Genomic DNA, 27,611 nt, shown 5'->3' on the forward strand with positions numbered 1-27,611 from the left:
CTCTCTCTCACTCTCTGACCCCCACCAACCACTCTCTCTATCTCACCCTCTGACCCCCACCAACCACTCTCTCTCTCACTACCTTCACCCTCTGACCACCACCAACCACTCTCTCTCTCACCCTCTGACCACCACCAACCACTCTCTCTCTCACTACCTTCACCCTCTGACCACCACCAACCACTCTCTCTCTCACCCTCTGACCACCACCAACCACTCTCTCTCACTCTCTGACCCCCACCAACCACTCTCTCTATCTCACCCTCTGACCCCCACCAACCACTCTCTCTCTCACTACCTTCACCCTCTGACCACCACCAACCACTCTCTTTCTCACTACCTTCACCCTCTGACCACCACCAACCACTCTCTCTATCTCACCCTCTGACCACCACCAACCACTCTCTCTCACTACCTTCACCCTCTGACCACCACCAACCACTCTCTCTCTCACCCTCTGACCACCACCAACCACTATCTCTATCTCACCCTCTGACCACCACCAACCACTCTCTCTCACTACCTTCACCCTCTGACCACCACCAACCACTCTCTCTCTCACCCTCTGACCACCACCAACCACTCTCTCTCGCACTACCTTCACCCTCTGACCACCACCAACCACTCTCTCTCTCACTACCTTCACCCTCTGACCACCACCAACCACTCTCTCTCACCCTCTGACCACCACCAACCACTCTCTCTCTCACCCTCTGACCACCACCAACCACTCTCTCTCACCCTCTGACCACCACCAACCACTCTCTCTCTCACCCTCTGACCACCACCAACCACTCTCTCTCACCTTCTGACCACCACCAACCACTCTCTCTCTCACTCTCTGACCCCCACCAACCACTCTCTCTATCTCACCCTCTGACCACCACCAACCACTCTCTCTCTCACTACCTTCACCCTCTGACCACCACCAACCACTCTCTCTCTCACCCTCTGACCACCACCAACCACTCTCTCTCACCTTCTGACCACCACCAACCACTCTCTCTCTCACCCTCTGACCACCACCAACCACTCTCTCTCACTCTCTGACCCCCACCAACCACTCTCTCTCTCACCCTCTGACCACCACCAACCACTCTCTCTCACCTTCTGACCACCACCAACCACTCTCTCTCTCACCCTCTGACCACCACCAACCACTCTCTCTCTCACCCTCTGACCACCACCAACCACTCTCTCTCACCCTCTGACCCCCACCAACCACTCTCTCTCTCACCCTCTGACCCCCACCAACCACTGTCTCTCACCCTCTGACCACCACCAACCACTCTCTCTCTCACTACCTTCACCCTCTGACCCCCACCAACCACTCTCTCTATCTCACCCTCTTACCACCACCAACCACTCTCTCTCTCACTACCTTCACCCTCTGACCACCACCAACCACTCTCTCTCACCCTCTGACCACCACCAACCACTCTCTCTCTCACCCTCTGACCACCACCAACCACTCTCTCTCACCCTCTGACCACCACCAACCACTCTCTCTCTCACCCTCTGACCACCACCAACCACTCTCTCTCACCTTCTGACCACCACCAACCACTCTCTCTCTCACTCTCTGACCACCACCAACCACTCTCTCTCTCACCCTCTGACCACCACCAACCACTCTCTCTCACCTTCTGACCACCACCAACCACTCTCTCTCTCACTCTCTGACCACCACCAACCACTCTCTCTCTCACTACCTTCACCCTCTGACCACCACCAACCACTCTCTCTCACCCTCTGACCACCACCAACCACTCTCTCTCTCACCCTCTGACCACCACCAACCACTCTCTCTCACCCTCTGACCACCACCAACCACTCTCTCTCTCACTCTCTGACCCCCACCAACCACTCTCTCTATCTCACCCTCTGACCACCACCAACCACTCTCTCTCTCACTACCTTCACCCTCTGACCACCACCAACCACTCTCTCTCTCACCCTCTGACCACCACCAACCACTCTCTCTCACCTTCTGACCACCACCAACCACTCTCTCTCTCACCCTCTGACCACCACCAACCACTCTCTCTCACTCTCTGACCCCCACCAACCACTCTCTCTCTCACCCTCTGACCACCACCAACCACTCTCTCTCACCCTCTGACCACCACCAACCACTCTCTCTCTCACCCTCTGACCACCACCAACCACTCTCTCTCTCACCCTCTGACCACCACCAACCACTCTCTCTCACCCTCTGACCCCCACCAACCACTCTCTCTCTCACCCTCTGACCCCCACCAACCACTGTCTCTCACCCTCTGACCACCACCAACCACTCTCTCTCTCACTACCTTCACCCTCTGACCCCCACCAACCACTCTCTCTATCTCACCCTCTTACCACCACCAACCACTCTCTCTCTCACTACCTTCACCCTCTGACCACCACCAACCACTCTCTCTCTCACCCTCTGACCACCACCAACCACTCTCTCTCTCACCCTCTGACCACCACCAACCACTCTCTCTCACCCTCTGACCACCACCAACCACTCTCTCTCTCACCCTCTGACCCCCACCAACCACTCTCTCTCTCACCCTCTGACCACCACCAACCACTCTCTCTCACCCTCTGACCACCACCAACCACTCTCTCTCTCACCCTCTGACCACCACCAATTACTGTCTCTCTCACCCTCTGACCACCACCAACCACTCTCTCTCTCACTACCTTCACCCTCTGACCACCACCAACCACTCTCTCTCTCACTACCTTCACCCTCTGACCACCACCAACCACTCACTCTCTCACGACATTCACCCTCTGACCACCACCAACCACTCTCTCTCTCACTACCTTCACCCTCTGACCACCACCAACCACTCTCTCTCTCACTACCTTCACCCTCTGACCACCACCAACCACTCTCTCTCTCACCCTCTGACCCCCTCTGATGTTGACTTTCCAAAGTGAACTGTTTTCAACTTGATTGAAAGAAGCTGTTGAATGACGTGTTGACATGGTCCAGTGTAAAGAGGACGTTAACTCAGTGAGGTGTGTGAACCGCCGTGTGGTCAGGTTCTACCGGCGGGGCGACCGCAGCTTCCGCAAGGCGGAGAAGCAGCGGCTGAAAGCGGAGAAGCGCCTCCTGAAAGCCGAGGTCAAAGAGATCCGCAAGCAGCTGAGGATGGAGAGGCGCGGCATCCAGTGGAGCTCCTCCCACCGAGACGGAAGCTCCTCCCCCGTCCTGCTGCAGCCCCGCGCCACGCAGCACAGCAGCCCCGAGTACGGTCCCCCCCGCAGCACTCGCCAGCAGGTAGGGGGCGCTCATGTGACCACAGTCTGAGGGAAGGTTGGCTTTCCTCCGTCCAGGCGTCCCAAGCGTCCCTGTCCACTGGTCGTCCCGACCATGACGGCCGTGTTTCTGGACGAGAACCTTCCCGACGGCACCCGACTGCGACCCGGGACCAAGTTCATCAAGTACTGGAAGATGAGGAACACTGGAACCATCAGCTGGAGCGCACAAACCAAGGTGGAGACATCATTCTTTATCAGTGGTTCCATATTCATCCACACTAAGCTTCACTTTCATTGCCAAAATCTCGTAGAGCAAGAAAAGTACGCTTTATCTTCTAATACAGTGCAGGGCAGAACAACATGTGTTGAAAGGTCATCTAGTTTCATATGGGATAGCATGTCAAATGTTGTATTGCAGAATGGTCTGAAATCCACGGCTCTCTAGTTTCTCCCTGACTTTGAAAGGCTGTTCAGTCGTTAATCAGCCAGAATGGTCTTCACTTCACAGTTTACCTTTCGTTAACGTGTGGAGAGAAAGCTCAAACTTAAAAAGCTATCTTATCAAGATAGTAGCTAAAACAACTAGCTGATGGAGCTTGTAAAATGTCTAATTAGATTTTCAGATAATGCGTGAATTTAATTAATTGATTTGAAACGTTTAATCCCTTAAAAAATTTAACGTAAATAACGCAGTTTTGTTTACCGTTTTTTTGTTGTTCTTATTTACTCCCTTGCCAGAGCAGCAGGTGCTCTGGGTGCAGCACTGTGACCACAGAGCAGCACAACATCCGTGGAATAATATTAAGGCAGAAAGTTTCACTTTAAAATGATACCTGACAGCTGATTGAGACAATGAAAGTCATTAACTTTACTTTGAAAAGCTGAATTTTACGACGACAGAAGTAATTCTGCATCAAAACTGCAGGTTGCCATGTTGGCTGACCAGGAGCCTCCATACTGCTAAAACTGGAGGAAATACTTTTATCTTTGTGTGTGTGTGTGTGCGTGTGTGTGTGTGTGTGTGTGTGTGTGTGTGTGTGTGTGTGTGTGTGTGTGTGTGTGTGTGTGTGTGTGTGTGTGTGTGTGTGTGTGTGTGTGTGTGTGTGTGTGTGTGTGTGTGTGTGTGTGTGTGTGTGTGTGTGTGTGTGTGTGTGTGTGTGTGAATACTACAGTGTATTCTTGCCACTTCGTTCATGTAGTAAGTTCAAAACTTTGTTTGAAGAAATATTGAAATGGTAAAGTGGTGCAGCTGCAGTCTAACTAAACCCGGCGGCAGCCTGTTGGAAAAAGAAGATCCACGCAGTGGAGAGAGAGAAAATTGCCGGCGGCGGCCGACGTCTCGCCTCGCGCCGCTTCACCCAGTACTTCCACCGTCTTCCTGCCCGGGACCAGCCTGTCCACAGCGGGGTCTTCTTGACGGCTGCCGGGGACGCGCTAGGCACTGAGCGGGAGGCAGAAGACGTCCGGAAGGAAGATGGTCTTTGGGCCGAAGATGCTCTGCGGCGTCGCATGAATCACCGAGCCCCCACGCCATCGGTCTTAACAAGGCACCGGGGACTCACGTAGCCTGGCAGCTTCCAGCTGAAGTTGCACTCTCTTCACCCACCTGGGACCCAATGGCTGCCCTTATTCCTGCCTGATTGGATTTGTGACACATTTGGGACAAATGTCCCCCGGCCGCCAGAGCCACCCTTCTAAGATGGACGCCACTACACGCTCACGAGAAACCGACATGATCACCAGCCTCAAGGAGGAAACCCAGCGACTCTCCAACCGCTACGAGGCTCTCTCCAACCGCTACGAGGCTCTCTCCAACCGCTACGAGGCTCTCTCCAACCGCTACGAGGCTCTCTCCAACCGCTACGAGGCTCTCTCCAACCGCTACAAGGCTCTCTCCAACCACTACGAGGCCCTCTCCAACCGCTACGAGGCTCTCTCCAACCACTACGAGGCTCTCTCCAACCGCTACGAGGCTCTCTCCAACCACTACGAGGCTCTCTCCAACCACTACGAGGCCCTCTCCAACCGCTACAAGGCCCTCTCCAACCGCTACGAGGCTCTCTCCAACCACTACGAGGCTCTCTCCAACCGCTACGAGGCTCTCTCCAACCGCTACGAGGCTCTCTCCAACCGCTACGAGGCTCTCTCCAACCGCTACAAGGCTCTCTCCAACCGCTACGAGGCCCTCTCCAACCGCTACGAGGCTCTCTCCAACCACTACGAGGCTCTCTCCAACCGCTACAAGGCTCTCTCCAACCACTACGAGGCTCTCTCCAACCGCTACAAGGCTCTCTCCAACCGCTACAAGGCTCTCTCCAACCGCTACAAGGCCCTCTCCAACCGCTACGAGGCTCTCTCCAACCACTACGAGGCTCTCTCCAACCGCTACGAGGCTCTCTCCAACCGCTACGAGGCTCTCTCCAACCACTACGAGGCTCTCTCCAACCGCTACGAGGCTCTCTCCAACCCCTACGAGGCTCTCTCCAACCGCTACGAGGCTCTCTCCAACCGCTACGAGGCTCTCTCCAACCGCTACGAGGCTCTCTCCAACCCCTACGAGGCCCTCTCCAACCGCTACGAGGCTCTCTCCAACCACTACGAGGCCCTCTCCAACCGCTACGAGGCTCTCTCCAACCGCTACGAGGCCATCTCCAACCGCTACGAGGCTCTCTCCAACCGCTACGAGGCTCTCTCCAACCGCTACGAGGCTCTCTCCAACCACTACGAGGCCCTCTCCAACCGCTACGAGGCTCTCTCCAACCGCTACGAGGCACTCTCCAACCGCTACGAGGCCCTCTCCAACCGCTACGAGGCTCTCTCCAACCGCTACGAGGCTCTCTCCAACCGCTACGAGGCCCTCTCCAACCGCTACGAGGCTCTCTCCAACCGCTACGAGGCTCTCTCCAACCGCTACGAGGCCCTCTCCAACCGCTACGAGGCTCTCTCCAACCGCTACGAGGCCATCTCCAACCGCTACGAGACTCTCTCCAACCGCTACGAGGCTCTCTCCAACCGCTACGAGGCTCTCTCCAACCGCTACGAGGCCATCTCCAACCGCTACGAGGCTCTCTCCAACCGCTACGAGGCCCTCTCCAACCGCTACGAGGCCCTCTCCAACCGCTACGAGGCCCTCTCCAACCGCTACGAGGCTCTCTCCAACCGCTACGAGGCCCTCTCCAACCGCTACGAGGCCATCTCCAACCACTACGAGGCCCTCTCCAACCGCTACGAAGCTCTCTCCAACCACTACGAGGCCCTCTCCAACCGCTACAAGGCTCTCTCCAACCACTACGAGGCCCTCTCCAACCGCTACGAGGCCCTCTCCAACCGCTACGAGGCCATCTCCAACCGCTACGAGACTCTCTCCAACCGCTACGAGGCTCTCTCCAACCGCTACGAGGCTCTCTCCAACCGCTACGAGGCCCTCTCCAACCGCTGCGAGGCCCTCTCCAACCACTACGAGGCTCTCTCCAACCACTACGAGGCCCTCTCCAACCACTACGAGGCTCTCTCCAACCACTACGAGGCTCTCTCCAACCGCTACGAGGCTCTCTCCAACCGCTACGAGGCTCTCTCCAACCGCTACGAGGCCCTCTCCAACCGCTACGAGGCTCTCTCCAACCGCTACGAGGCCCTCTCCAACCAGTACGAGGTCTGGAGTCCCCACCAGGGCTAGCCCACCTCACCACCTCTGGTCCCCACCAGGGCTAGCCCACCTCACCACCTCTGGTCCTCACCAGGGTTAGCCCACCTCACCACCTCTGGTCCCCACCAGGGTTAGCCCACCTCACCACCTCTGGTCCTCACCACAGCTAGCCCACCTCACCATCTCTGGTCCCCACCAGGGTTAGCCCACCTCACCACCTCTGGTCCCCACCAGGGTTAGCCCACCTCACCACCTCTGGTCCTCACCACAGCTAGCCCACCTCACCACCTCTGGTCCCCACCAGGGTTAGCCCACCTCACCACCTCTGGTCCTCACCACAGCTAGCCCACCTCACCACCTCTGGTCCCCACCAGGGCTAGCCCACCTCACCACCTCTGGTCCTCACCAGGGCTAGCCCACCTCACCACCTCTGGTCCCCACCAGGGCTAGCCCACCTCACCACCTCTGGTCCCCACCACGGCTAGCCCACCTCACCACATCTGGTCCCCACCAGGGCTATCCCACCTCACCACCTCTGGTCCCCACCAGGGCTAGCCCACCTCACCACCTCTGGTCCTCACCAGGGCTAGCCCACCTCACCACCTCTGGTCCTCACCAGGGCTAGCCCACCTCACCACCTCTGGTCCCCACCAGGGTTAGCCCACCTCACCACCTCTGGTCCCCACCAGGGTTAGCCCACCTCACCACCTCTGGTCCCCACCAGGGTTAGCCCACCTCACCACCTCTGGTCCTCACCACAGCTAGCCCACCTCACCATCTCTGGTCCCCACCAGGGTTAGCCCACCTCACCACCTCTGGTCCTCACCATGGCTAGCCCACCTCACCACCTCTGGTCCTCACCAGGGCTAGCCCACCTCACCACCTCTGATCCTCACCAGGGCTAGCCCACCTCACCACCTCTGGTCCCCACCAGGGTTAGCCCACCTCACCACCTCTGGTCCCCACCAGGGTTATCCCACCTCACCACCTCTGGTCCCCACCAGGGTTAGCCCACCTCACCACCTCTGGTCCTCACCACAGCTAGCCCACCTCAACACCTCTGGTCCCCACCAGGGCTAGCCCACCTCACCACCTCTGGTCCTCACCACAGCTAGCCCACCTCAACACCTCTGGTCCCCACCAGGGCTAGCCCACCTCACCATCTCTGGTCCCCACCAGGGCTAGCCCACCTCACCACCTCTGGTCCCCACCAGGGTTAGCCCACCTCACCACCTCTGGTCCTCACCACAGCTAGCCCACCTCACCATCTCTGGTCCCCACCAGGGCTAGCCCACCTCACCACCTCTGGTCCCCACCAGGGCTAGCCCACCTCACCACCTCTGGTCCTCACCACAGCTAGCCCACCTCACCACCTCTGGTCCTCACCACAGCTAGCCCACCTCACCACCTCTGGTCCCCACCACAGCTAGCCCACCTCACCACCTCTGGTCCTCACCAGGGTTAGCCCACCTCACCACCTCTGGTCCCCACCAGGGCCAGCCCACCTCACCACCTCTGGTCCTCACCACAGCTAGCCCACCTCACCACCTCTGGTCCTCACCACAGCTAGCCCACCTCACCACCTCTGGTCCTCACCACAGCTAGCCCACCTCACCACCTCTGGTCCTCACCAGGGCTAGCCCACCTCACCACCTCTGGTCCTCACCACAGCTAGCCCACCTCACCACCTCTGGTCCCCACCAGGGTTAGCCCACCTCACCACCTCTGGTCCTCACCAGGGCTAGCCCACCTCACCACCTCTGGTCCTCACCACAGCTAGCCCACCTCACCACCTCTGGTCCCCACCACAGCTAGCCCACCTCACCACCTCTGGTCCCCACCAGGGCCAGCCCACCTCACCACCTCTGGTCCCCACCAGGGCTAGCCCACCTCACCACCTCTGGTGCCCACCAGGGCTAGCCCACCTCACCACCTCTGGTCCTCACCACGGTTAGCCCACCTCACCACCTCTGGTCCCCACCAGGGTTAGCCCACCTCACCACCTCTGGTCCCCACCAGGGCTAGCCCACCTCACCACCTCTGGTCCCCACCAGGGTTAGCCCACCTCACCACCTCTGGTCCCCACCAGGGCTAGCCCACCTCACCACCTCTGGTCCCCACCACGGCTAGCCCACCTCACCACCTCTGGTCCCCACCAGGGCTTGCCCACCTCACCACCTCTGGTCCCCACCAGGGCTAGCCCACCTCACCACCTCTGGTCCTCACCAGGGCTAGCCCACCTCACCACCTCTGGTCCTCACCAGGGCTAGCCCACCTCACCACCTCTGGTCCTCATCACGGCTAGCCCACCTCACTGATCACCAACTCTGGTCCCCACCAGGGCTAGCCCACCTCACCACCTCTGGTCCTCACCAGGGTTAGCCCACCTCACCACTTCTGGTCCTCACCACAGCTAGCCCACCTCACCACCTCTGGTCCTCACCAGGGTTAGCCCACCTCACCACCTCTGGTCCCCACCAGGGCCAGCCCACCTCACCACCTCTGGTCCTCACCACAGCTAGCCCACCTCACCACCTCTGGTCCTCACCAGGGCTAGCCCACCTCACCACCTCTGGTCCCCACCAGGGCCAGCCCACCTCACCACCTCTGGTCCTCACCACAGCTAGCCCACCTCACCACCTCTGGTCCCCACCAGGGTTAGCCCACCTCACCACCTCTGGTCCTCACCAGGGTTAGCCCACCTCACCACCTCTGGTCCTCACCACAGCTAGCCCACCTCACCACCTCTGGTCCTCACCACAGCTAGCCCACCTCACCACCTCTGGTCCTCACCACAGCTAGCCCACCTCACCACCTCTGGTCCCCACCAGGGCTAGCCCACCTCACCACCTCTGGTCCTCACCACAGCTAGCCCACCTCACCACCTCTGGTCCTCACCAGGGCTAGCCCACCTCACCACCTCTGGTCCTCACCACAGCTAGCCCACCTCACCACCTCTGTTCCTCACCAGGGTTAGCCCACCTCACCACCTCTGGTCCCCACCAGGGCCAGCCCACCTCACCACCTCTGGTCCTCACCACAGCTAGCCCACCTCACCACCTCTGGTCCCCACCAGGGTTAGCCCACCTCACCACCTCTGGTCCTCACCACAGCTAGCCCACCTCACCACCTCTGGTCCCCACCAGGGTTAGCCCACCTCACCACCTCTGGTCCTCACCACAGCTAGCCCACCTCACCACCTCTGGTCCTCACCAGGGCCAGCCCACCTCACCACCTCTGGTCCCCACCAGGGTTAGCCCACCTCACCACCTCTGGTCCTCACCACAGCTAGCCCACCTCACCACCTCTGGTCCTCACCAGGGTTAGCCCACCTCACCACCTCTGGTCCCCACCACAGCTAGCCCACCTCACCACCTCTGGTCCTCACCAGGGTTAGCCCACCTCACCACCTCTGGTCCTCACCACAGCTAGCCCACCTCACCACCTCTGGTCCCCACCACAGCTAGCCCACCTCACCACCTCTGGTCCCCACCAGGGTTAGCCCACCTCACCACCTCTGGTCCTCACCACAGCTAGCCCACCTCACCACCTCTGGTCCTCACCACAGCTAGCCCACCTCACCACCTCTGGTCCCCACCACAGCTAGCCCACCTCACCACCTCTGGTCCTCACCACAGCTAGCCCACCTCACCACCTCTGGTCCTCACCAGGGCTAGCCCACCTCACCACCTCTGGTCCCCACCAGGGTTAGCCCACCTCACCACCTCTGGTCCCCACCAGGGCTAGCCCACCTCACCACCTCTGGTCCCCACCAGGGTTAGCCCACCTCACCACCTCTGGTCCCCACCAGGGTTAGCCCACCTCACCACCTCTGGTCCTCACCAGGGCTAGCCCACCTCACCACCTCTGGTCCCCACCAGGGTTAGCCCACCTCACCACCTCTGGTCCCCACCAGGGCTAGCCCACCTCACCACCTCTGGTCCTCACCAGGGCTAGCCCACCTCACCACCTCTGGTCCTCACCAGGGTTAGCCCACCTCACCACCTCTGGTCCCCACCAGGGTTAGCCCACCTCACCACCTCTGGTCCTCACCACAGCTAGCCCACCTCACCACCTCTGGTCCTCACCACAGCTAGCCCACCTCACCACCTCTGGTCCTCACCACAGCTAGCCCACCTCACCACCTCTGGTCCCCACCACAGCTAGCCCACCTCACCACCTCTGGTCCCCACCAGGGCTAGCCCACCTCACCACCTCTGGTCCTCACCACAGCTAGCCCACCTCACCACCTCTGGTCCTCACCACAGCTAGCCCACCTCACCACCTCTGGTCCCCACCACAGCTAGCCCACCTCACCACCTCTGGTCCCCACCAGGGCCAGCCCACCTCACCACCTCTGGTCCCCACCAGGGCTAGCCCACCTCACCACCTCTGGTCCCCACCAGGGCTAGCCCACCTCACCACCTCTGGTCCTCACCACGGTTAGCCCACCTCACCACCTCTGGTCCCCACCAGGGTTAGCCCACCTCACCACCTCTGGTCCCCACCAGGGCTAGCCCACCTCACCACCTCTGGTCCTCACCAGGGCTAGCCCACCTCACCACCTCTGGTCCCCACCACGGCTAGCCCACCTCACCACCTCTGGTCCTCACCAGGGCTTGCCCACCTCACCACCTCTGGTCCCCACCACGGCTAGCCCACCTCACCACCTCTGGTCCCCACCACGGTTAGCCCACCTCACCACCTCTGGTCCCCACCAGGGCTAGCCCACCTCACCACCTCTGGTCCTCACCACGGTTAGCCCACCTCACCACCTCTGGTCCCCACCAGGGTTAGCCCACCTCACCACCTCTGGTCCCCACCAGGGCTAGCCCACCTCACCACCTCTGGTCCCCACCAGGGTTAGCCCACCTCACCACCTCTGGTCCTCACCACAGCTAGCCCACCTCACCACCTCTGGTCCTCACCACAGCTAGCCCACCTCACCACCTCTGGTCCTCACCAGGGCTAGCCCACCTCACCACCTCTGGTCCTCACCAGGGCTAGCCCACCTCACCACCTCTGGTCCTCACCAGGGCTAGCCCACCTCACCACCTCTGGTCCTCACCACAGCTAGCCCACCTCACCACCTCTGGTCCTCACCACGGCTAGCCCACCTCACCACCTCTGGTCCTCACCACAGCTAGCCCACCTCACCACCTCTGGTCCTCACCACGGCTAGCCCACCTCACCACCTCTGGTCCTCACCACAGCTAGCCCACCTCACCGCCTCTGGTCCTCACCACGGCTAGCCCACCTCACCACCTCTGGTCCTCACCACAGCTAGCCCACCTCACCACCTCTGGTCCTCACCAGGGCTAGCCCACCTCACCACCTCTGGTCCTCACCACAGCTAGCCCACCTCACCACCTCTGGTCCCCACCAGGGCTAGCCCACCTCACCACCTCTGGTCCTCACCACAGCTAGCCCACCTCACCACCTCTGGTCCTCACCACGGCTAGCCCACCTCACCACCTCTGGTCCTCACCACAGCTAGCCCACCTCACCACCTCTGGTCCTCACCACGGCTAGCCCACCTCACCACCTCTGGTCCTCACCACAGCTAGCCCACCTCACCACCTCTGGTCCTCACCAGGGCTAGCCCACCTCACCACCTCTGGTCCTCACCACAGCTAGCCCACCTCACCACCTCTGGTCCTCACCAGGGCTAGCCCACCTCACCACCTCTGGTCCTCACCACAGCTAGCCCACCTCACCACCTCTGGTCCCCACCAGGGCTAGCCCACCTCACCACCTCTGGTCCTCACCACAGCTAGCCCACCTCACCACCTCTGGTCCTCACCACGGCTAGCCCACCTCACCACCTCTGGTCCTCACCACAGCTAGCCCACCTCACCACCTCTGGTCCTCACCACGGCTAGCCCACCTCACCACCTCTGGTCCCCACCAGGGTTAGCCCACCTCACCACCTCTGGTCCTCACCAGGGCTAGCCCACCTCACCACCTCTGGTCCTCACCACAGCTAGCCCACCTCACCACCTCTGGTCCTCACCACAGCTAGCCCACCTCACCGCTACTGGATTTTTTACTGTTATCCACACTAAATTTGAGTGAATTTGAATCACTGGTGATTTGAACATACACACAGAAAGCTGCCTGGACTCAGTGTCCAGAGACATTTTAAACCTCTTGCAATGTCCAGATGTTAAGCAACACACCATGGACCTGCTCACTTCTTATGGCCTGACCATCTGTCTGTCCTCTGTGTTGACCTGACTGTGTCCTCTGTGTGGACCTGACCGTGTCCTCTGTGTTGACCTGACTGTGTCCTCTGTGTTGACCTGACTGTGTCCTCTGGTGTTGACCTGGTGTGTCCTCTATGTCTTAATATCACCTTAGTCCTCGGTGTCCTCCATGTCTTCAAATCACCTTAGTCCTCCATGTCTTCATATCACCTTAGTCCTCGGTGTCCTCCATGTCTTCATATCACCTTAGTCCTCGGTGTCCATGTCTTCATATCACCTTAGTCCTCGGTGGCCTCTATGTCTTAATATCACCTTAGTCCTCGGTGTCCTCCATGTCTTCAAATCACCTTAGTCCTCAGTGTCCTCCATGTCTTCAAATCACCTTAGTCCTCAGTGTCCTCCATGTCTTCAAATCACCTTAGTCCTCAGTGTCTTCCATGTCTTCATATCACCCTAGTCCTCAGTGTCCTCCATGTCTTCAAATCACCTTAGTCCTCAGTGTCCTCCATGTCTTCAAATCACCTTAGTCCTCAGTGTCTTCCATGTCTTCATATCACCCTAGTCCTCAGTGTCCTCCATGTCTTCAAATCACCTTAGTCCTCAGTGTGTTCCATGTCTTCAAATCACCTTAGTCCTCCATGTCTTCATATCACCTTAGTCCTCGGTGTCCTCCATGTCTTCAAATCACCTTAGTCCTCAGTGTCCTCCATGTCTTCAAATCACCTTAGTCCTCAGTGTCTTCCATGTCTTCATATCACCCTAGTCCTCAGTGTCCTCCATGTCTTCAAATCACCGTAGTCCTCAGTGTGTTCCATGTCTTCATATCACCTTAGTCCTCCATGTCTTCATATCACCTTAGTCCTCCATGTCTTCATATCACCTTAGTCCTCGGTGTCCTCCATGTCTTCATATCACCTTAGTCCTCCATGTCTTCATATCACCTTAGTCCTCCATGTCTTCATATCACCTTAGTCCTCGCTGTCCATGTCTTCATATCACCTCAGTCCTCGGTGTCCTCCATGTCTTCATATCACCTTAGTCCTCAGTGTCCTCCATGTCTTCATATCACCTTAGTCCTCAGTGTCCTCCATGTCTTCATATCATCTTTGTCCTCGGTGTCCTCTATGTCTTCATATCACCTTAGTCCTCCATGTCTTCATATCACCTTAGTCCTCGGTGTCCTGCCATGTCTTCATATCACCTTAGTCTTCAGTGTCCTACATGTCTTCATATCACCTTAGTCTTCAGTGTCCTCCATGTCTTCATATCACCTTAGTCCTCAGTGTCCTCCATGTCTTCATATCATCTTTGTCCTCGGTGTCCTGCCATGTCTTCATATCACCTTAGTCCTCGGTGTCCTGCCATGTCTTCATATCACCTTAGTCTTCAGTGTCCTCCATGTCTTCATATCATCTTAGTCCTCTGTGTCCTACATGTCTTCATATCACCTTAGTCCTCGGTGTCCTGCCATGTCTTCATATCACCTTAGTCTTCAGTGTCCTCCATGTCTTCATATCACCTTAGTCCTCAGTGTCCTCCATGTCTTCATATCATCTTTGTCCTCGGTGTCCTCCATGTCTTCATATCACCTTAGTCCTCCATGTCTTCATATCACCTTAGTCCTCGGTGTCCTGCCATGTCTTCATATCACCTTAGTCTTCAGTGTCCTCCATGTCTTCATATCACCCTAGTCCTCAGTGTCCTCCATGTCTTCATATCATCTTAGTCCTCAGTGTCCTCCATGTCTTCATATCACCCTAGTCCTCAGTGTCCTCCATGTCTTCATATCATCTTAGTCCTCAGTGTCCTCCATGTCTTCATATCATCTTAGTCCTCGGTGTCCTACATGTCTTCATATCACCTTAGTCCTCAGTGTCCTCCATGTCTTCATATCATCTTAGTCCTCTGTGTCCTCCATGTCTTCATATCATCTTAGTCCTCTGTGTCCTACATGTCTTCATATCATCTTAGTCCTCTGTGTCCTCCATGTCTTCATATCATCTTAGTCCTCTGTGTCCTACATGTCTTCATATCATCTTAGTCCTCTGTGTCCTACATGTCTTCATATCATCTTAGTCCTCTGTGTCCTCCATGTCTTCATATCATCTTAGTCCTCTGTGTCCTACATGTCTTCATATCATCTTAGTCCTCTGTGTCCTCCATGTCTTCATATCATCTTAGTCCTCAGTGTCCTCCATGTCTTCATATCACCCTAGTCCTCAGTGTCCTCCATGTCTTCATATCATCTTAGTCCTCAGTGTCCTCCATGTCTTCATATCATCTTAGTCCTCGGTGTCCTACATGTCTTCATATCACCTTAGTCCTCAGTGTCCTCCATGTCTTCATATCATCTTAGTCCTCTGTGTCCTCCATGTCTTCATATCATCTTAGTCCTCTGTGTCCTACATGTCTTCATATCATCTTAGTCCTCAGTGTCCTCCATGTCTTCATATCATCTTAGTCCTCGGTGTCCTACATGTCTTCATATCATCTTAGTCCTCTGTGTCCTACATGTCTTCATATCATCTTAGTCCTCGGTGTCCTACATGTCTTCATATCATCTTAGTCCTCTGTGTCCTACATGTCTTCATATCATCTTAGTCCTCTGTGTCCTCCATGTCTTCATATCATCTTAGTCCTCGGTGTCCTACATGTCTTCATATCACCTTAGTCCTCAGTGTCCTCCATGTCTTCATATCATCTTAGTCCTCTGTGTCCTCCATGTCTTCATATCATCTTAGTCCTCTGTGTCCTACATGTCTTCATATCATCTTAGTCCTCAGTGTCCTCCATGTCTTCATATCATCTTAGTCCTCGGTGTCCTACATGTCTTCATATCATCTTAGTCCTCTGTGTCCTACATGTCTTCATATCATCTTAGTCCTCAGTGTCCTCCATGTCTTCATATCATCTTAGTCCTCGGTGTCCTACATGTCTTCATATCATCTTAGTCCTCGGTGTCCTACATGTCTTCATATCATCTTAGTCCTCTGTGTCCTACATGTCTTCATATCATCTTAGTCCTCTGTGTCCTCCATGTCTTCATATCATCTTAGTCCTCGGTGTCCTACATGTCTTCATATCACCTTAGTCCTCAGTGTCCTCCATGTCTTCATATCATCTTAGTCCTCTGTGTCCTCCATGTCTTCATATCATCTTAGTCCTCTGTGTCCTACATGTCTTCATATCATCTTAGTCCTCTGTGTCCTACATGTCTTCATATCATCTTAGTCCTCAGTGTCCTCCATGTCTTCATATCATCTTAGTCCTCGGTGTCCTCCATGTCTTCATATCATCTTAGTCCTCAGTGTCCTCCATGTCTTCATATCATCTTAGTCCTCGGTGTCCTCCATGTCTTCCAGCTGAGTCCTGTACACAGGGGTGGAAACAGTTTTTGAAGGTGTAGGACAAAAACCAAAAGGTTAAAGTTCTCTGTTAACCCCCCCACCCCCGCTTGGGAACCCACACGGGGGGGGGGGGGGGGGGGGGCCACAGTCCTGCCAGAGCAGCGTGGGCTCAGGTCTGGGACTGGGATCCCTATTAAAGGTTCATTTCAACATGGCAGCAGCAAAAGGACAAGCAGTGTGATCACAACAAAGACTGTGTTGGTCCAGAAAGCGTGACATCAGAGTTTTGAATAAGCTGAAAACACTTCTGCTGTAATTTCATGAATATATATTGGACACATGAAAGGGGGACACATGAAAAACCTTAAAAGGACCAGAAAATGCAGGGAGATCATAATTGTGGCCGGTGCCTTTAGTCTTCTTGTGCAGATACAATTAAAATGGCAGTTGTTCACTCTTGCTCTGTGACACATTGTAAGGATTATTAATACCACAATGTTTATTATAGAAACACAACATTTTCCAAAAGGGCACATAAAATGTACATTCAACTGTTATATATGAAATTTCCACCTTAAACTGGTTGCACGCATAATGGTGATAAGTTAACAAATAATTCTATTAATTTTGACTGACAGTTCGTCACTTTAGTCATTTCTTTAGAATTCACCTAGATGCAGGACACACCAGCCCACTTGATTTCCCATGGGTGAATTTCCATGGTTTTAATGTCATCTACAATGATACATGCATATGATAAATAAATCAAGCAACAGTCTGTGGTATGCAGGACAGTTACACAGCACCTTGCAGTACTTTTCAACAGGTCATTATAAAAATGATCACAAGTGGAGAACTTCAAGCTGTTGTTGCACCATGTGCAGAAGCCATTGCCTTAGCAAAGGTGCAAAAGCCAATTGACTACATTTTGAGCTGTTTCTCTAGTTTTCTGCCGTGTACCTTATGGGAAGAAAACTCTTAAGATGAGGTACCTGCAACACAAAATGTAGCATTTAAAAAAAAAATCAATTGTTATTTCTATGATCATGATTTTAATATAACATGAAACTGCGTTTTGTGCAGGACTAGTGCAACCCATGGCTCACAAGTCTGCTTGATGAGTGGTAAAAAAAATTATTAAGATATATCCCAGATAAGTTAATTTTTTTTAATCGGTTGACAGCACTATTCTCAATAAATCTTTACAATGTAGAAAAGGTGAAATTGTGCAAATTGGTCATAGTTTAAATGACCAATTTGCAGTACAGTATAAACAAACATCTGATACTGGCAGAACTGTTTTAACATTTAAAACTGCTGAGAAAGTTAAAACAAACATTTAGTTCAAATGAACAGTTAAGACAAGCATTTAAAATGGCTAAAACAGTTGAAATCAATATTTACTGCTAAAACTGAACAATAAAAACAAACATCTGAAATGTTTAACACATTTAACATTTCAAACTGAAAACTGACTTTTAACACTGAAAACCATTAACAAAGCTTCTCAAACTAAGAAAATAGTTAAAGTGAAAATAAAAATGTCAAGGAACTTTTCAAACAGTTAAAATGAAGATTTCAAACTGTTGGAACAGGTGAAAGGAACATTTGAAGTGGATATCTTATAGAACCTGAGATGGTCATCGCACCATATGCAGGTGTAGTTTGGCCCTTCGTACGTCACTAGAGTTGTGGCTACGCAGTAATGTGCTTCTGGTTCCGTCTTGCAGCTGAAGTTCATGTGGGGGAACCTGGCTGTGGGCTCCGGGGACCGCTGGAGAGAAGTGTCCGTCCCCTTCCTGCAGCCCGGCCAGGTGAGCGCTGGGAAGCTGTTGATCTCTCATGGTGGCACCGTCTTTATCTTTAACCTCACGCTCCAACATCATCATCGCTTGTTCACCTCATATGATGCAGCCTGACATCAAGCTGGATAACATTCTTCTCACCATGCAACTTTCTAACAGCTGTTTTATCACGGGTAGATCTGTGATAGAGCACCAGTTATTGTATCTTTATTTCTGTGTCTGGATATAGGGAGGGCCATACGAATCTGAATATGGCAATATATCAGAACATGTAGAATCGTCTCTGTGTTGCACTAGTTATGTCATGATATGAACAATACAGGAAGCGTGAAACAATGTATTGGTATGTGTTTCATGGTCTGTGTGTTGGGATATGTGTCCTAATCCTTTGTCAGAATAAGTGTCATGTCCAGGTACGTATCCTGATGATACATAACCCAATATAGGACTGACAACACAATTTATTGACTTATCTCTGGACATGTCATCGTCATCTGTATAGTTTTCAAGTGCGTGTCCTAAAATGGGAATGACCATATAATATCTTGTGATATCTTCATACATGAGGCACAATTTGTACTGTGATATATATCGCATCACGACCCATACAGCAATAGCAATGCAGTATATCGTGGCATCATCTCCGTATGGACATATATTTTGGAGGACATTGGGACATGAGGCCAAACCTGCATTGGGATGGATCTTGTATCCTGATGCAGAGGCGACGGTCCAGTTTTGGTGCGCCAGGTGGGGATAGAGAGCGTGTCCCTGTGCCCCCCCAGGTGGGGATAGTGAGCGTGGCCCTGTGCGCCCCCAGGTGGGGATAGTGAGCGTGTCCCTGTGTGCCCCCCAGGTGGGGATAGTGAGCGTGTCCCTGTGCGCCCCCCCAGGTGGGGATAGAGAGCGTGTCCCTGTGCGCCCCCCCAGGTGGGGATAGTGAGCGTGTCCCTGTGCGCCCCCCAGGTGGGGATAGTGAGCGTGTCCCTGTGTGCCCCCCAGGTGGGGATAGAGAGCGTGTCCCTGTGTGCCCCCCAGGTGGGGATAGAGAGCGTGTCCCTGTGCGCCCCCAGGTGGGGATAGTGAGCGTGTCCCTGTGCGCCCCCCCAGGTGGGGATAGAGAGCGTGGCCCTGTGCGCCCCCCCAGGTGGGGATAGTGAGCGTGTCCCTGTGCGCCCCCAGGTGGGGATAGTGAGCGTGTCCCTGTGCGCCCCCAGGTGGGGATAGTGAGCGTGTCCCTTTGCGCCCTCCCAGGTGGGGATAGAGAGCGTGTCCCTGTGCGCCCCCCCAGGTGGGGATAGTGAGCGTGTCCCTTTGCGCCCCCAGGTGGGGATAGTGAGCGTGTCCCTTTGCGCCCCCCCAGGTGGGGATAGTGAGCGTGTCCCTGTGCGCCCCCAGGTGGGGATAGTGAGCGTGTCCCTTTGCGCCCTCCCAGGTGGGGATAGAGAGCGTGTCCCTGTGCGCCCCCAGGTGGGGATAGTGAGCGTGTCCCTTTGCGCCCCCCCAGGTGGGGATAGTGAGCGTGTCCCTGTGCGCCCCCAGGTGGGGATAGTGAGCGTGTCCCTTTGCGCCCTCCCAGGTGGGGATAGAGAGCGTGTCCCTGTGCGCCCCCAGGTGGGGATAGTGAGCGTGTCCCTTTGCGCCCCCAGGTGGGGATAGTGAGCGTGTCCCTGTGCGCCCCCAGGTGGGGATAGTGAGCGTGTCCCTGTGCGCCCCCAGGTGGGGATAGTGAGCGTGTCCCTTTGCGCCCTCCCAGGTGGGGATAGAGAGCGTGTCCCTTTGCGCCCTCCCAGGTGGGGATAGAGAGCGTGTCCCTGTGCGCCCCCCCAGGTGGGGATAGTGAGCGTGTCCCTGTGCGCCCCCAGGTGGGGATAGTGAGCGTGTCCCTTTGCGCCCTCCCAGGTGGGGATAGTGAGCGTGGCCCTGTGCGCCCCCTCAGTGGATGGCTCCTACACCTCCCACTGGCGCCTGGCCCACGCCAGCGAGCAGTTCGGACCCAGAGTGTGGTGCAGCATCGTGGTGGACCCCCTGGCTCCGGCCCCCATGATGGCCGACGGGATCCTGGTGTCGCCCTGCGTCACACCTCAGGTACCACACTCCACATCCTTTTTCACACTTCATCATTTTTTACATCATACACACAACAATAAACTTTTCGCGATTGGCCAACAAGACATTTTATAACGTTAGACAAACCTTTTGTCATTGGCTCGTAGCCTCAACCCTTAGTAACCTCCAATAACATTGTGGTACATGGCAATAGGGAACATTTCAATGAATATAAATTGTCCACCTGTGTCTCTCACATCTACAATTACAGTGAAGTACTAGGAAAATCTTCAATCTCTGGACCCTTTAAACACTTAAGTGTAAACTGGCACCATTAAATATTACACACACACAGCATCATGCACATTTTGAATCTGTATTAAGAGCATCTAACTGAACAGCCCAACAAGAGAAGAGAGCCTGTGTAAAAGGATGTTTTATACTCTTTATTTGGGTTATAATAGTGCACTGTTTTTGTAAGTTATTTTAAGCAATCTTGCTTTCAGTTTTGTTGGCACTTATTGTTGGAGCTCATAAGAAAGGGAGCCCCCTTGTGGCGGATGTGAAACACTCCTTCCTGAGCCAATCCCTCCTTGTGATAATAATCAGCAGGAATTCACAGTCCCACCCAGCAGCAGGGAAAAACCCCATTCTTCTCAGCCCCCACCACTCCAGCAATGTCCAGTGAACTCCATCCTAATCCTAATAAAATCAATCCTCACTGTCTCACGGGGGGACAAAGGAAGCCGCTCTCTGGACAACGGCAGCCGTGGCTAAGCTAACGGAGCTAATAAGCTGTACAGCAGAGTGACGTCTGACATGCTCAGTCTGCAACTATACTCCTGAATCACTCACTGCAATACCAGCACCCCTGGGCTGATCCAGGAACAGTACAGTCCCTCTGTCCTCTGCTACCCCTCATGGTGTCAACCAGTATATATATATATATATATATATATATATATATATATCCTGATATAAAGCTCACTAAAAGTGAAGTAGGGCCCTATGGAAGCCCCGCCCACGGACTGCACTGGCCGGTCCCGGCTTGGCGGCTCGGGTCAGGGCCCGGGGCTCTGCGCCCTTTATCCTTCTCTTGTGGGCCCCTCTGGCCTGGGGGGGGTCCTCTCTGCACCCTTTATCCTTCTCTTGTGGGCCCCTCTGGCCTGGGGGGGGTCCTCTCTGCACCCTTTATCCTTCTCCTGTGGGCCCCTCTGGCCTGGGGGGGGTCCTCTCTGCGCCCTTTATCCTTCTCCTGTGGGCCCCTCTGGCCTGGGGGGGGTCCTCTCTGCGCCCTTTATCCTTCTCTTGTGGGCCCCTCTGGCCTGGGGGGGTCCTCTCTGCGCCCTTTATCCTTCTCTTGTGGGCCCCTCTGGCCTGGGGGGGTCCTCTCTGCACCCTTTATCCTTCTCTTGTGGGCCCCTCTGGCCTGGGGGGGGGGTCCTCTCTGCGCCCTTTATCCTTCTCTTGTGGGCCCCTCTGGCCTGGGGGGGTCCTCTCTGCGCCCTTTATCCTTCTCTTGTGGGCCCCTCTGGCCTGGGGGGGTCCTATCTGCACCCTTTATCCTTCTCTAGTGGGCCCCTCTGGCCTGGGGGGGTCCTCTCTGCGCCCTTTATCCTTCTCTTGTGGGCCCCTCTGGCCTGGGGGGGTCCTATCTGCACCCTTTATCCTTCTCTTGTGGGCCCCTCTGGCCTGGGGGGGGTCCTCTCTGCGCCCTTTATCCTTCTCTTGTGGGCCCCTCTGGCCTGGGGGGGTCCTCTCTGCGCCCTTTATCCTTCTCTTGTGGGCCCCTCTGGCCTGGGGGGGTCCTATCTGCACCCTTTATCCTTCTCTAGTGGGCCCCTCTGGCCTGGGGGGGTCCTCTCTGCGCCCTTTATCCTTCTCCTGTGGGCCCCTCTGGCCTGGGGGGGGTCCTCTCTGCGCCCTTTATCCTTCTCTTGTGGGCCCCTCTGGCCTGGGGGGGTCCTCTCTGCACCCTTTATCCTTCTCTAGTGGGCCCCTCTGGCCTGGGGGGGGTCCTCTCTGCACCCTTTATCCTTCTCTAGTGGGCCCCTCTGGCCTGGGGGGGGGGTCCTCTCTGCACTCTTTATCCTTCTCTTGTGGGCCCCTCTGGCCTGGGGGGGGTCCTCTCTGCACCCTTTATCCTTCTCTAGTGGGCCCCTCTGGCCTGGGGGGGGGGTCCTCTCTGCACCCTTTATCCTTCTCTTGTGGGCCCCTCTGGCCTGGGGGGGGTCCTCTCTGCACCCTTTATCCTTCTCTAAATATGAATGAAAGTCAACTTTGCTATGCCTCACACGGGCTGCACCATTTAGTTGGTGTGGTCCGTCCTCACACAGGGTGCCATTTATGTGGGGATTTCTTACCTCATAAGGGTTACTGGGAACCATTTATTTGTGTGGTCCACCCACAAGGTACCATCTATGTTGCCTTTGGCTATCGATAATGATTAATAATTATCAAAGATAGTTATTAATAATGTTGAAATTTAATCTGATGTGTATCAGAACCTCGGAGCTCCACCTGTCTTAACAGGAAATGATAGTCAATTCAGTTCTATCAGTCCCATAAGATATACTAAACAGTTCATCAGGAATTTGAATTAATAGTTAAATTAATTACAATTACCAGAATTAGCAGTAAAGCTTGAAGGATTTTGGAGTTCTTGACACAGAAGAGGTGGACATTTCATCCAGCTGAGCTGCTGGGCTCCAGCTCCTTCCTCCCCGGTGTTCACAGGGAAGACTGCTCGAGGAGTCTCTTCCAAAAGCTTTTGGTGAAGGAGGGGGAATTCAAAGGTGTGAAATCTTGGGAGCCTCGCCCAATCGGTAACTGGCTGAGAGCATGGAGGAAGTGTCCCTTGAGCAGAAGGGGGAGAATTTGCAGGCATGGGGCTGCAGTGTCTGCAGGGCCCCCCGCTGGGTGTGATGCTCCGTCACATTCATGAGTCACAATCCCCATGTCGTGACTGTATCATGACAAATGAAGATTTCTTCCGTAGAAATGAACCAACTTTCTGTGGTCTTGTGAGAGCCCATCCATGGAGAGCAGCATCACCTTCCCCTTCACCTGTTGGTTCCACTCATCTCCATACAGAATATAAAGCAGCTGGTGGGTGTCGTCAGACCTGCTCCAGAATGACCAGACTTCCTGTCAGAGCCTCTCCACCCTCTGTGAGCAACAGACTGAGGAAGGCCAGCAAGATCCTTCAGGACCCGTCCCTCCGGGTGTTCCCTGCACTCCAGTGGCTCCCTTCTGGACGTCACCTTCGCTGGCCAGCCGGTCAGACTGAAAGGAGGAAGGACACTTTTGTCACTCACTGACCCACTGTCTCCCTGCCGGTGCTCACACAGACCCCCCCCCCCCCCCCCCCCCCCCCCGAGACCCATGACCAGACCTGGCAACTGGACCCAGAGGCTTTACTTGAGGCCAAGTCAAATACTTCTGTAACAAAACTGCTCCTGTAAAAGTCAAAAGTACTATCTACTCAAGTAATATCTAATAAGATCTACTCAAGTAAAAGTATAGTCTCTGACTATAGGCTCTGAAATGTATTCAAAAGTACTTTTAAAAGTAAAACATATTTCTATTGCACACATAACACATTATAATTTATATATACAAACACTACATGCCTAGTAACTCTAGGGTAGGGAGGTGTAGAGAGAGGTGTAGAGAGGTAGAGAGCGGTGTAGAGAGGCAGACAGAGAGGCAGAGAGAAGTGTAGAGAGAGCGGTAGAGAGAGGTAGAGAGAGAGGTGTAGAGAGAGAGAGGTAGAGAGAGGTGTAGAGAGGTAGAGAGAGAGGTGTAGAGAGAGAGAGGTAGAGAGAGGTGTAGAGAGGTAGCGAGAGAGGTAGAGAGCGGTGTAGAGAGGCAGACAGAGAGGTAGAGAGAAGTGTAGAGAGAGCGGTAGAGAGAGGTAGAGAGAGAGGTGTAGAGAGAGAGAGGTGTAGAGAGGTAGAGAGAGGCAGACAGAGAGGTAGAGAGAAGTGTAGAGAGAGCGGTAGAGAGAGGTAGAGAGAGAGGTGTAGAGAGGTAGAGAGAGGCAGACAGAGAGGTAGAGAGAAGTGTAGAGAGAGCGGTGTAGAGAGGTAGAGAGAGGTAGAGAGAGAGGTGTAGAGAGAGAGAGGTAGAGAGAGGTGTAGAGAGGTAGAGAGAAGTGTAGAGAGGTGTAGAGAGGTAGCGAGAGAGGTAGAGAGAGGTAGAGAGAGGTGTAGAGAGGTAGCGAGAGAGGTAGAGAGAGGTGTAGAGAGGTAGCGAGAGAGGTGTAGAGAGGTAGACAGAGGTAGAGGGGGTAGAGAGAGGTGTAGAGAGGTAGACAGAGGTAGAGGGGGTAGAGAGAGGTGTAGAGAGGTAGACGGAGGTAGAGGGAGGTAGAGAGAGGTGTAGAGAGGTAGACAGAGGTAGAGGGGGTAGAGAGAGGTGTAGAGAGGTAGACAGAGGTAGAGGGGGTAGAGAGAGGTGTAGAGAGGTAGACGGAGGTAGAGGGGGGTAGAGAGAGGTGTAGAGAGGTAGACGGAGGTAGAGGGAGGTAGAGAGAGGTGTAGAGAGGTAGAGAGAGGTGTAGAAAGAGGTGTAGAGAGAGGTGTAGAGAGAGGTGTAGAGAGGTGTAGAGAGGTAGACAAAGAGGTGTAGAGAGAGAGGTAGAGAGAGAGGTAGAGAGAGAGGTAGAGAGGTGTAGAGAGAGGTGTAGAGAGGTAAACAAAGAGGTGTAGAGAGAGGTAGAGAGAGAGGTGTAGAGAGGTAGAGAGAGATGTAGAGAGGTAGAGAGAGGTGTAGAGAGAGGTAGAGAGGTAGACAGAGAGGTAGAGAGAGAGGTGTAGACAGAGAGGTAGAGAGAGAGGTGTAGAGGTAGAGAGAGGTAGAGAGAGAGGTGTAGACAGAGAGGTAGAGAGAGAGGTGTAGAGGTAGAGAGAGGTAGAGAGAGAGGTGTAGAGAGGTAGAGAGAGGTGTAGAGAGAGGTTGAGAGAGAGGTGTAGACAGGTAGAGAGAGAGGTGTACAGAGAGAGGTGTATAGAGAGGTAGAGAGAGAGAGGTGTAGAGAGAGGTAGAGAGAGAGAGGTGTAGAGAGGTAGAGAGGTGTATAGAGAGGTAGAGAGAGAGGTGTAGAGAGAGGTAGAGAGAGGTAGAGAGAGGTAGAGAGAGGTAGAGAGAGGTGTAGAGAGGTAGAGAGAGACATGTAGAGAGAGACGTAGAGAGAGAGGTGTATAGAGAGGTAGAGAGAGGTGTAGAGAGAGGTAGAGACAGGTAGAGAGAGAGGTGTAGAGAGAGGTAGAGAGAGGTGTACAGAGAGAAAGCTGTAGAGAGAGGTGTAGAGAGAGGTAGAGAGAGAGGTGTAGAGAGGTAGAGAGAGGTGTACAGAGAGAAAGCTGTAGAGAGAGGTAGAGACAGGTAGAGAGAGAGGTGTAGAGAGAGGTAGAGAGAGGTGTACAGAGAGAAAGCTGTAGAGAGAGGTGTAGAGAGAGGTAGAGAGAGAGGTGTAGAGAGAGGTGTAGAGAGAGGTAGAGAGATGTAGAGAGAGGTGTAGAGAGAGAGATAGAGAGGTGTAGAGAGAGGTAGAGAGGTGTAGAGGTAGAGAGAGAGGTGTAGAGAGAGGTAGAGAGAGACGTGTATAGAGAGGTGGAGAGAGAGGTAGAGAGAGAGGTGTATAGAGAGGTAGAGAGAGGTGTAGAGGTGTAGAGAGAGGTGTAGAGAGGTAGAGAGAGGTATAGAGAGGTAGAGAGAGGTGTAGAAAGGTAGAGAGAGGTGTAGAGAGGTGTGTAGAGAGAGGTGTAGAGAGGTAGACAGAGAGGTGTAGAGAGGCAGAGAGAGACGTGTAGAGAGAGGTGTAGAGAGGTAGAGAGAGGTGTAGAGAGGTAGAGAGAGGTGTAGAGAGAGATGTGTAGAGAGGGAGAGAGGTGTAGAGAGGTAGAGAGAGGTGTAGAGAGAGATGTGTAGAGAGGTGTATAGAGAGGTAGACAGAGAGGTGTAGAGAGAGACGTGTAGAGAGAGGTGTAGAGAGGTAGAGAGAGACGTGTAGAGAGAGGTGTAGAGAGGTAGAGAGAGACGTGTAGAGAGAGGTGTAGAGAGGTAGAGAGAGAGGTGTAGAAAGGTAGAGAGAGGTGTAGAGAGAGGTGTAGAAAGGTAGAGAGAGGTATAGAGAGGTAGACAGAGAGGTGTAGAGAGAGGTGTAGAGAGGTAGAGAGAGATGTAGAGAGAGAGGTAGAGAGGTAGAGAGAGAGGTGTAGAGAGAGACGTGTAGAGAGAGGTGTAGAGAGGTAGAGAGAGAGATGTAGAGAGAGAGGTAGAGAGAGAGGTGTAGAGAGAGGTGTAGAGAGGTAGAGAGAGAGTTGTAGAGAGTGGTAGAGAGGTGTAGAGAGAGATATACGTGGAGGGGGTGTATTGAAGCAGCCCTAACTGTGAGAGAGAGAGAGAGAGAGAGCGAGAGAGCGAGAGAGAGAGCGAGAGAGAGCGAGAGAGAGAGAGAGAGAGAGAGAGAGAGAGAGAGAGAGACTTCAATAATTGAAAGCTTTATTTGTATTGTGGTTTTGATTCTTTAAAAAAAATAAAATCAGTGTTAGACATCTGATTGGTTACTCACTTTTGATAGTTCAACACTTGTTGTTTTTTTTCCCAGCATAATTTTTTTGGTTTTGAACAACGGTTTTACACATACAATTTGTACACAGAAACATTTATCTCATGCACATCCAACTTATCAAACACAAACAAGCTTGCAAATAAACATAAAGACATAACACACATTTCTTGTGTCCATGCTCATATGCACATGTAGATTAAAAATAATAATAATTGAAAGAGAAAAATAAATAAGACAAAATACAAATAATACAATTAACTTAAAATGCAAATACATATAGAGATGGATGTCCTTGAATGGACAGCCTCAAAATTGTCTCTCAGTCAATATGAAGCGTTAAAACGTGGGAAGTGCAGAGGGCCAGGTTCTCCTGCCAGGCGCCCCGTGCCTGAATTCTCCACATAGTTGATGAAGGGGCCCAGATGTGGCCAAAGAGGGATTCTTTACACCTTACAATGTATGTCGTTTCCTCTCAGGGCAGTGTCGACGACAGTTCAGAGAACCATTTCCTTACACTTGGTGTACCCACCTCCTTCCATGAGACAGCAATTATTCTTTTGGCCAATGTTACATCGAAATCAATAAAGGATTGTTGTGTTTTCCGACTTGTACAGTTTGGTGGGTATAGACCAAGTAAGAAAAGTTTTGCATCTAAAGGGATTTGTATTTTTAATATGTCTTGGATACATACACCTCCTCACGTCCCTCCAGAACCTTTTTTTG

The 27,611-nt window shown here is 53.8% G+C and overlaps 1 protein-coding gene across 1 annotated transcript in view; it reads left to right on the forward strand.

Moving 5' to 3' along the window:
• The window catches only part of nbr1b (NBR1 autophagy cargo receptor b), a 139,792-nt gene that overhangs the window by 34,237 nt on the left and 77,944 nt on the right, over window positions 1–27,611 (forward strand). Inside the window, exons 9-12 of the mRNA XM_080511396.1 lie at window positions 3,040–3,246; window positions 3,334–3,493; window positions 18,188–18,271; window positions 20,165–20,350. Coding sequence (XP_080367522.1) covers window positions 3,040–3,246; window positions 3,334–3,493; window positions 18,188–18,271; window positions 20,165–20,350 — 637 coding nt within the window. The remainder of the gene's footprint in view (window positions 1–3,039; window positions 3,247–3,333; window positions 3,494–18,187; window positions 18,272–20,164; window positions 20,351–27,611) is intronic.

Source organism: Blennius ocellaris (assembly GCF_963422515.1).
Source record: "Blennius ocellaris genome assembly, chromosome: 16".
NCBI lineage: Eukaryota > Metazoa > Chordata > Actinopteri > Blenniiformes > Blenniidae > Blennius > Blennius ocellaris.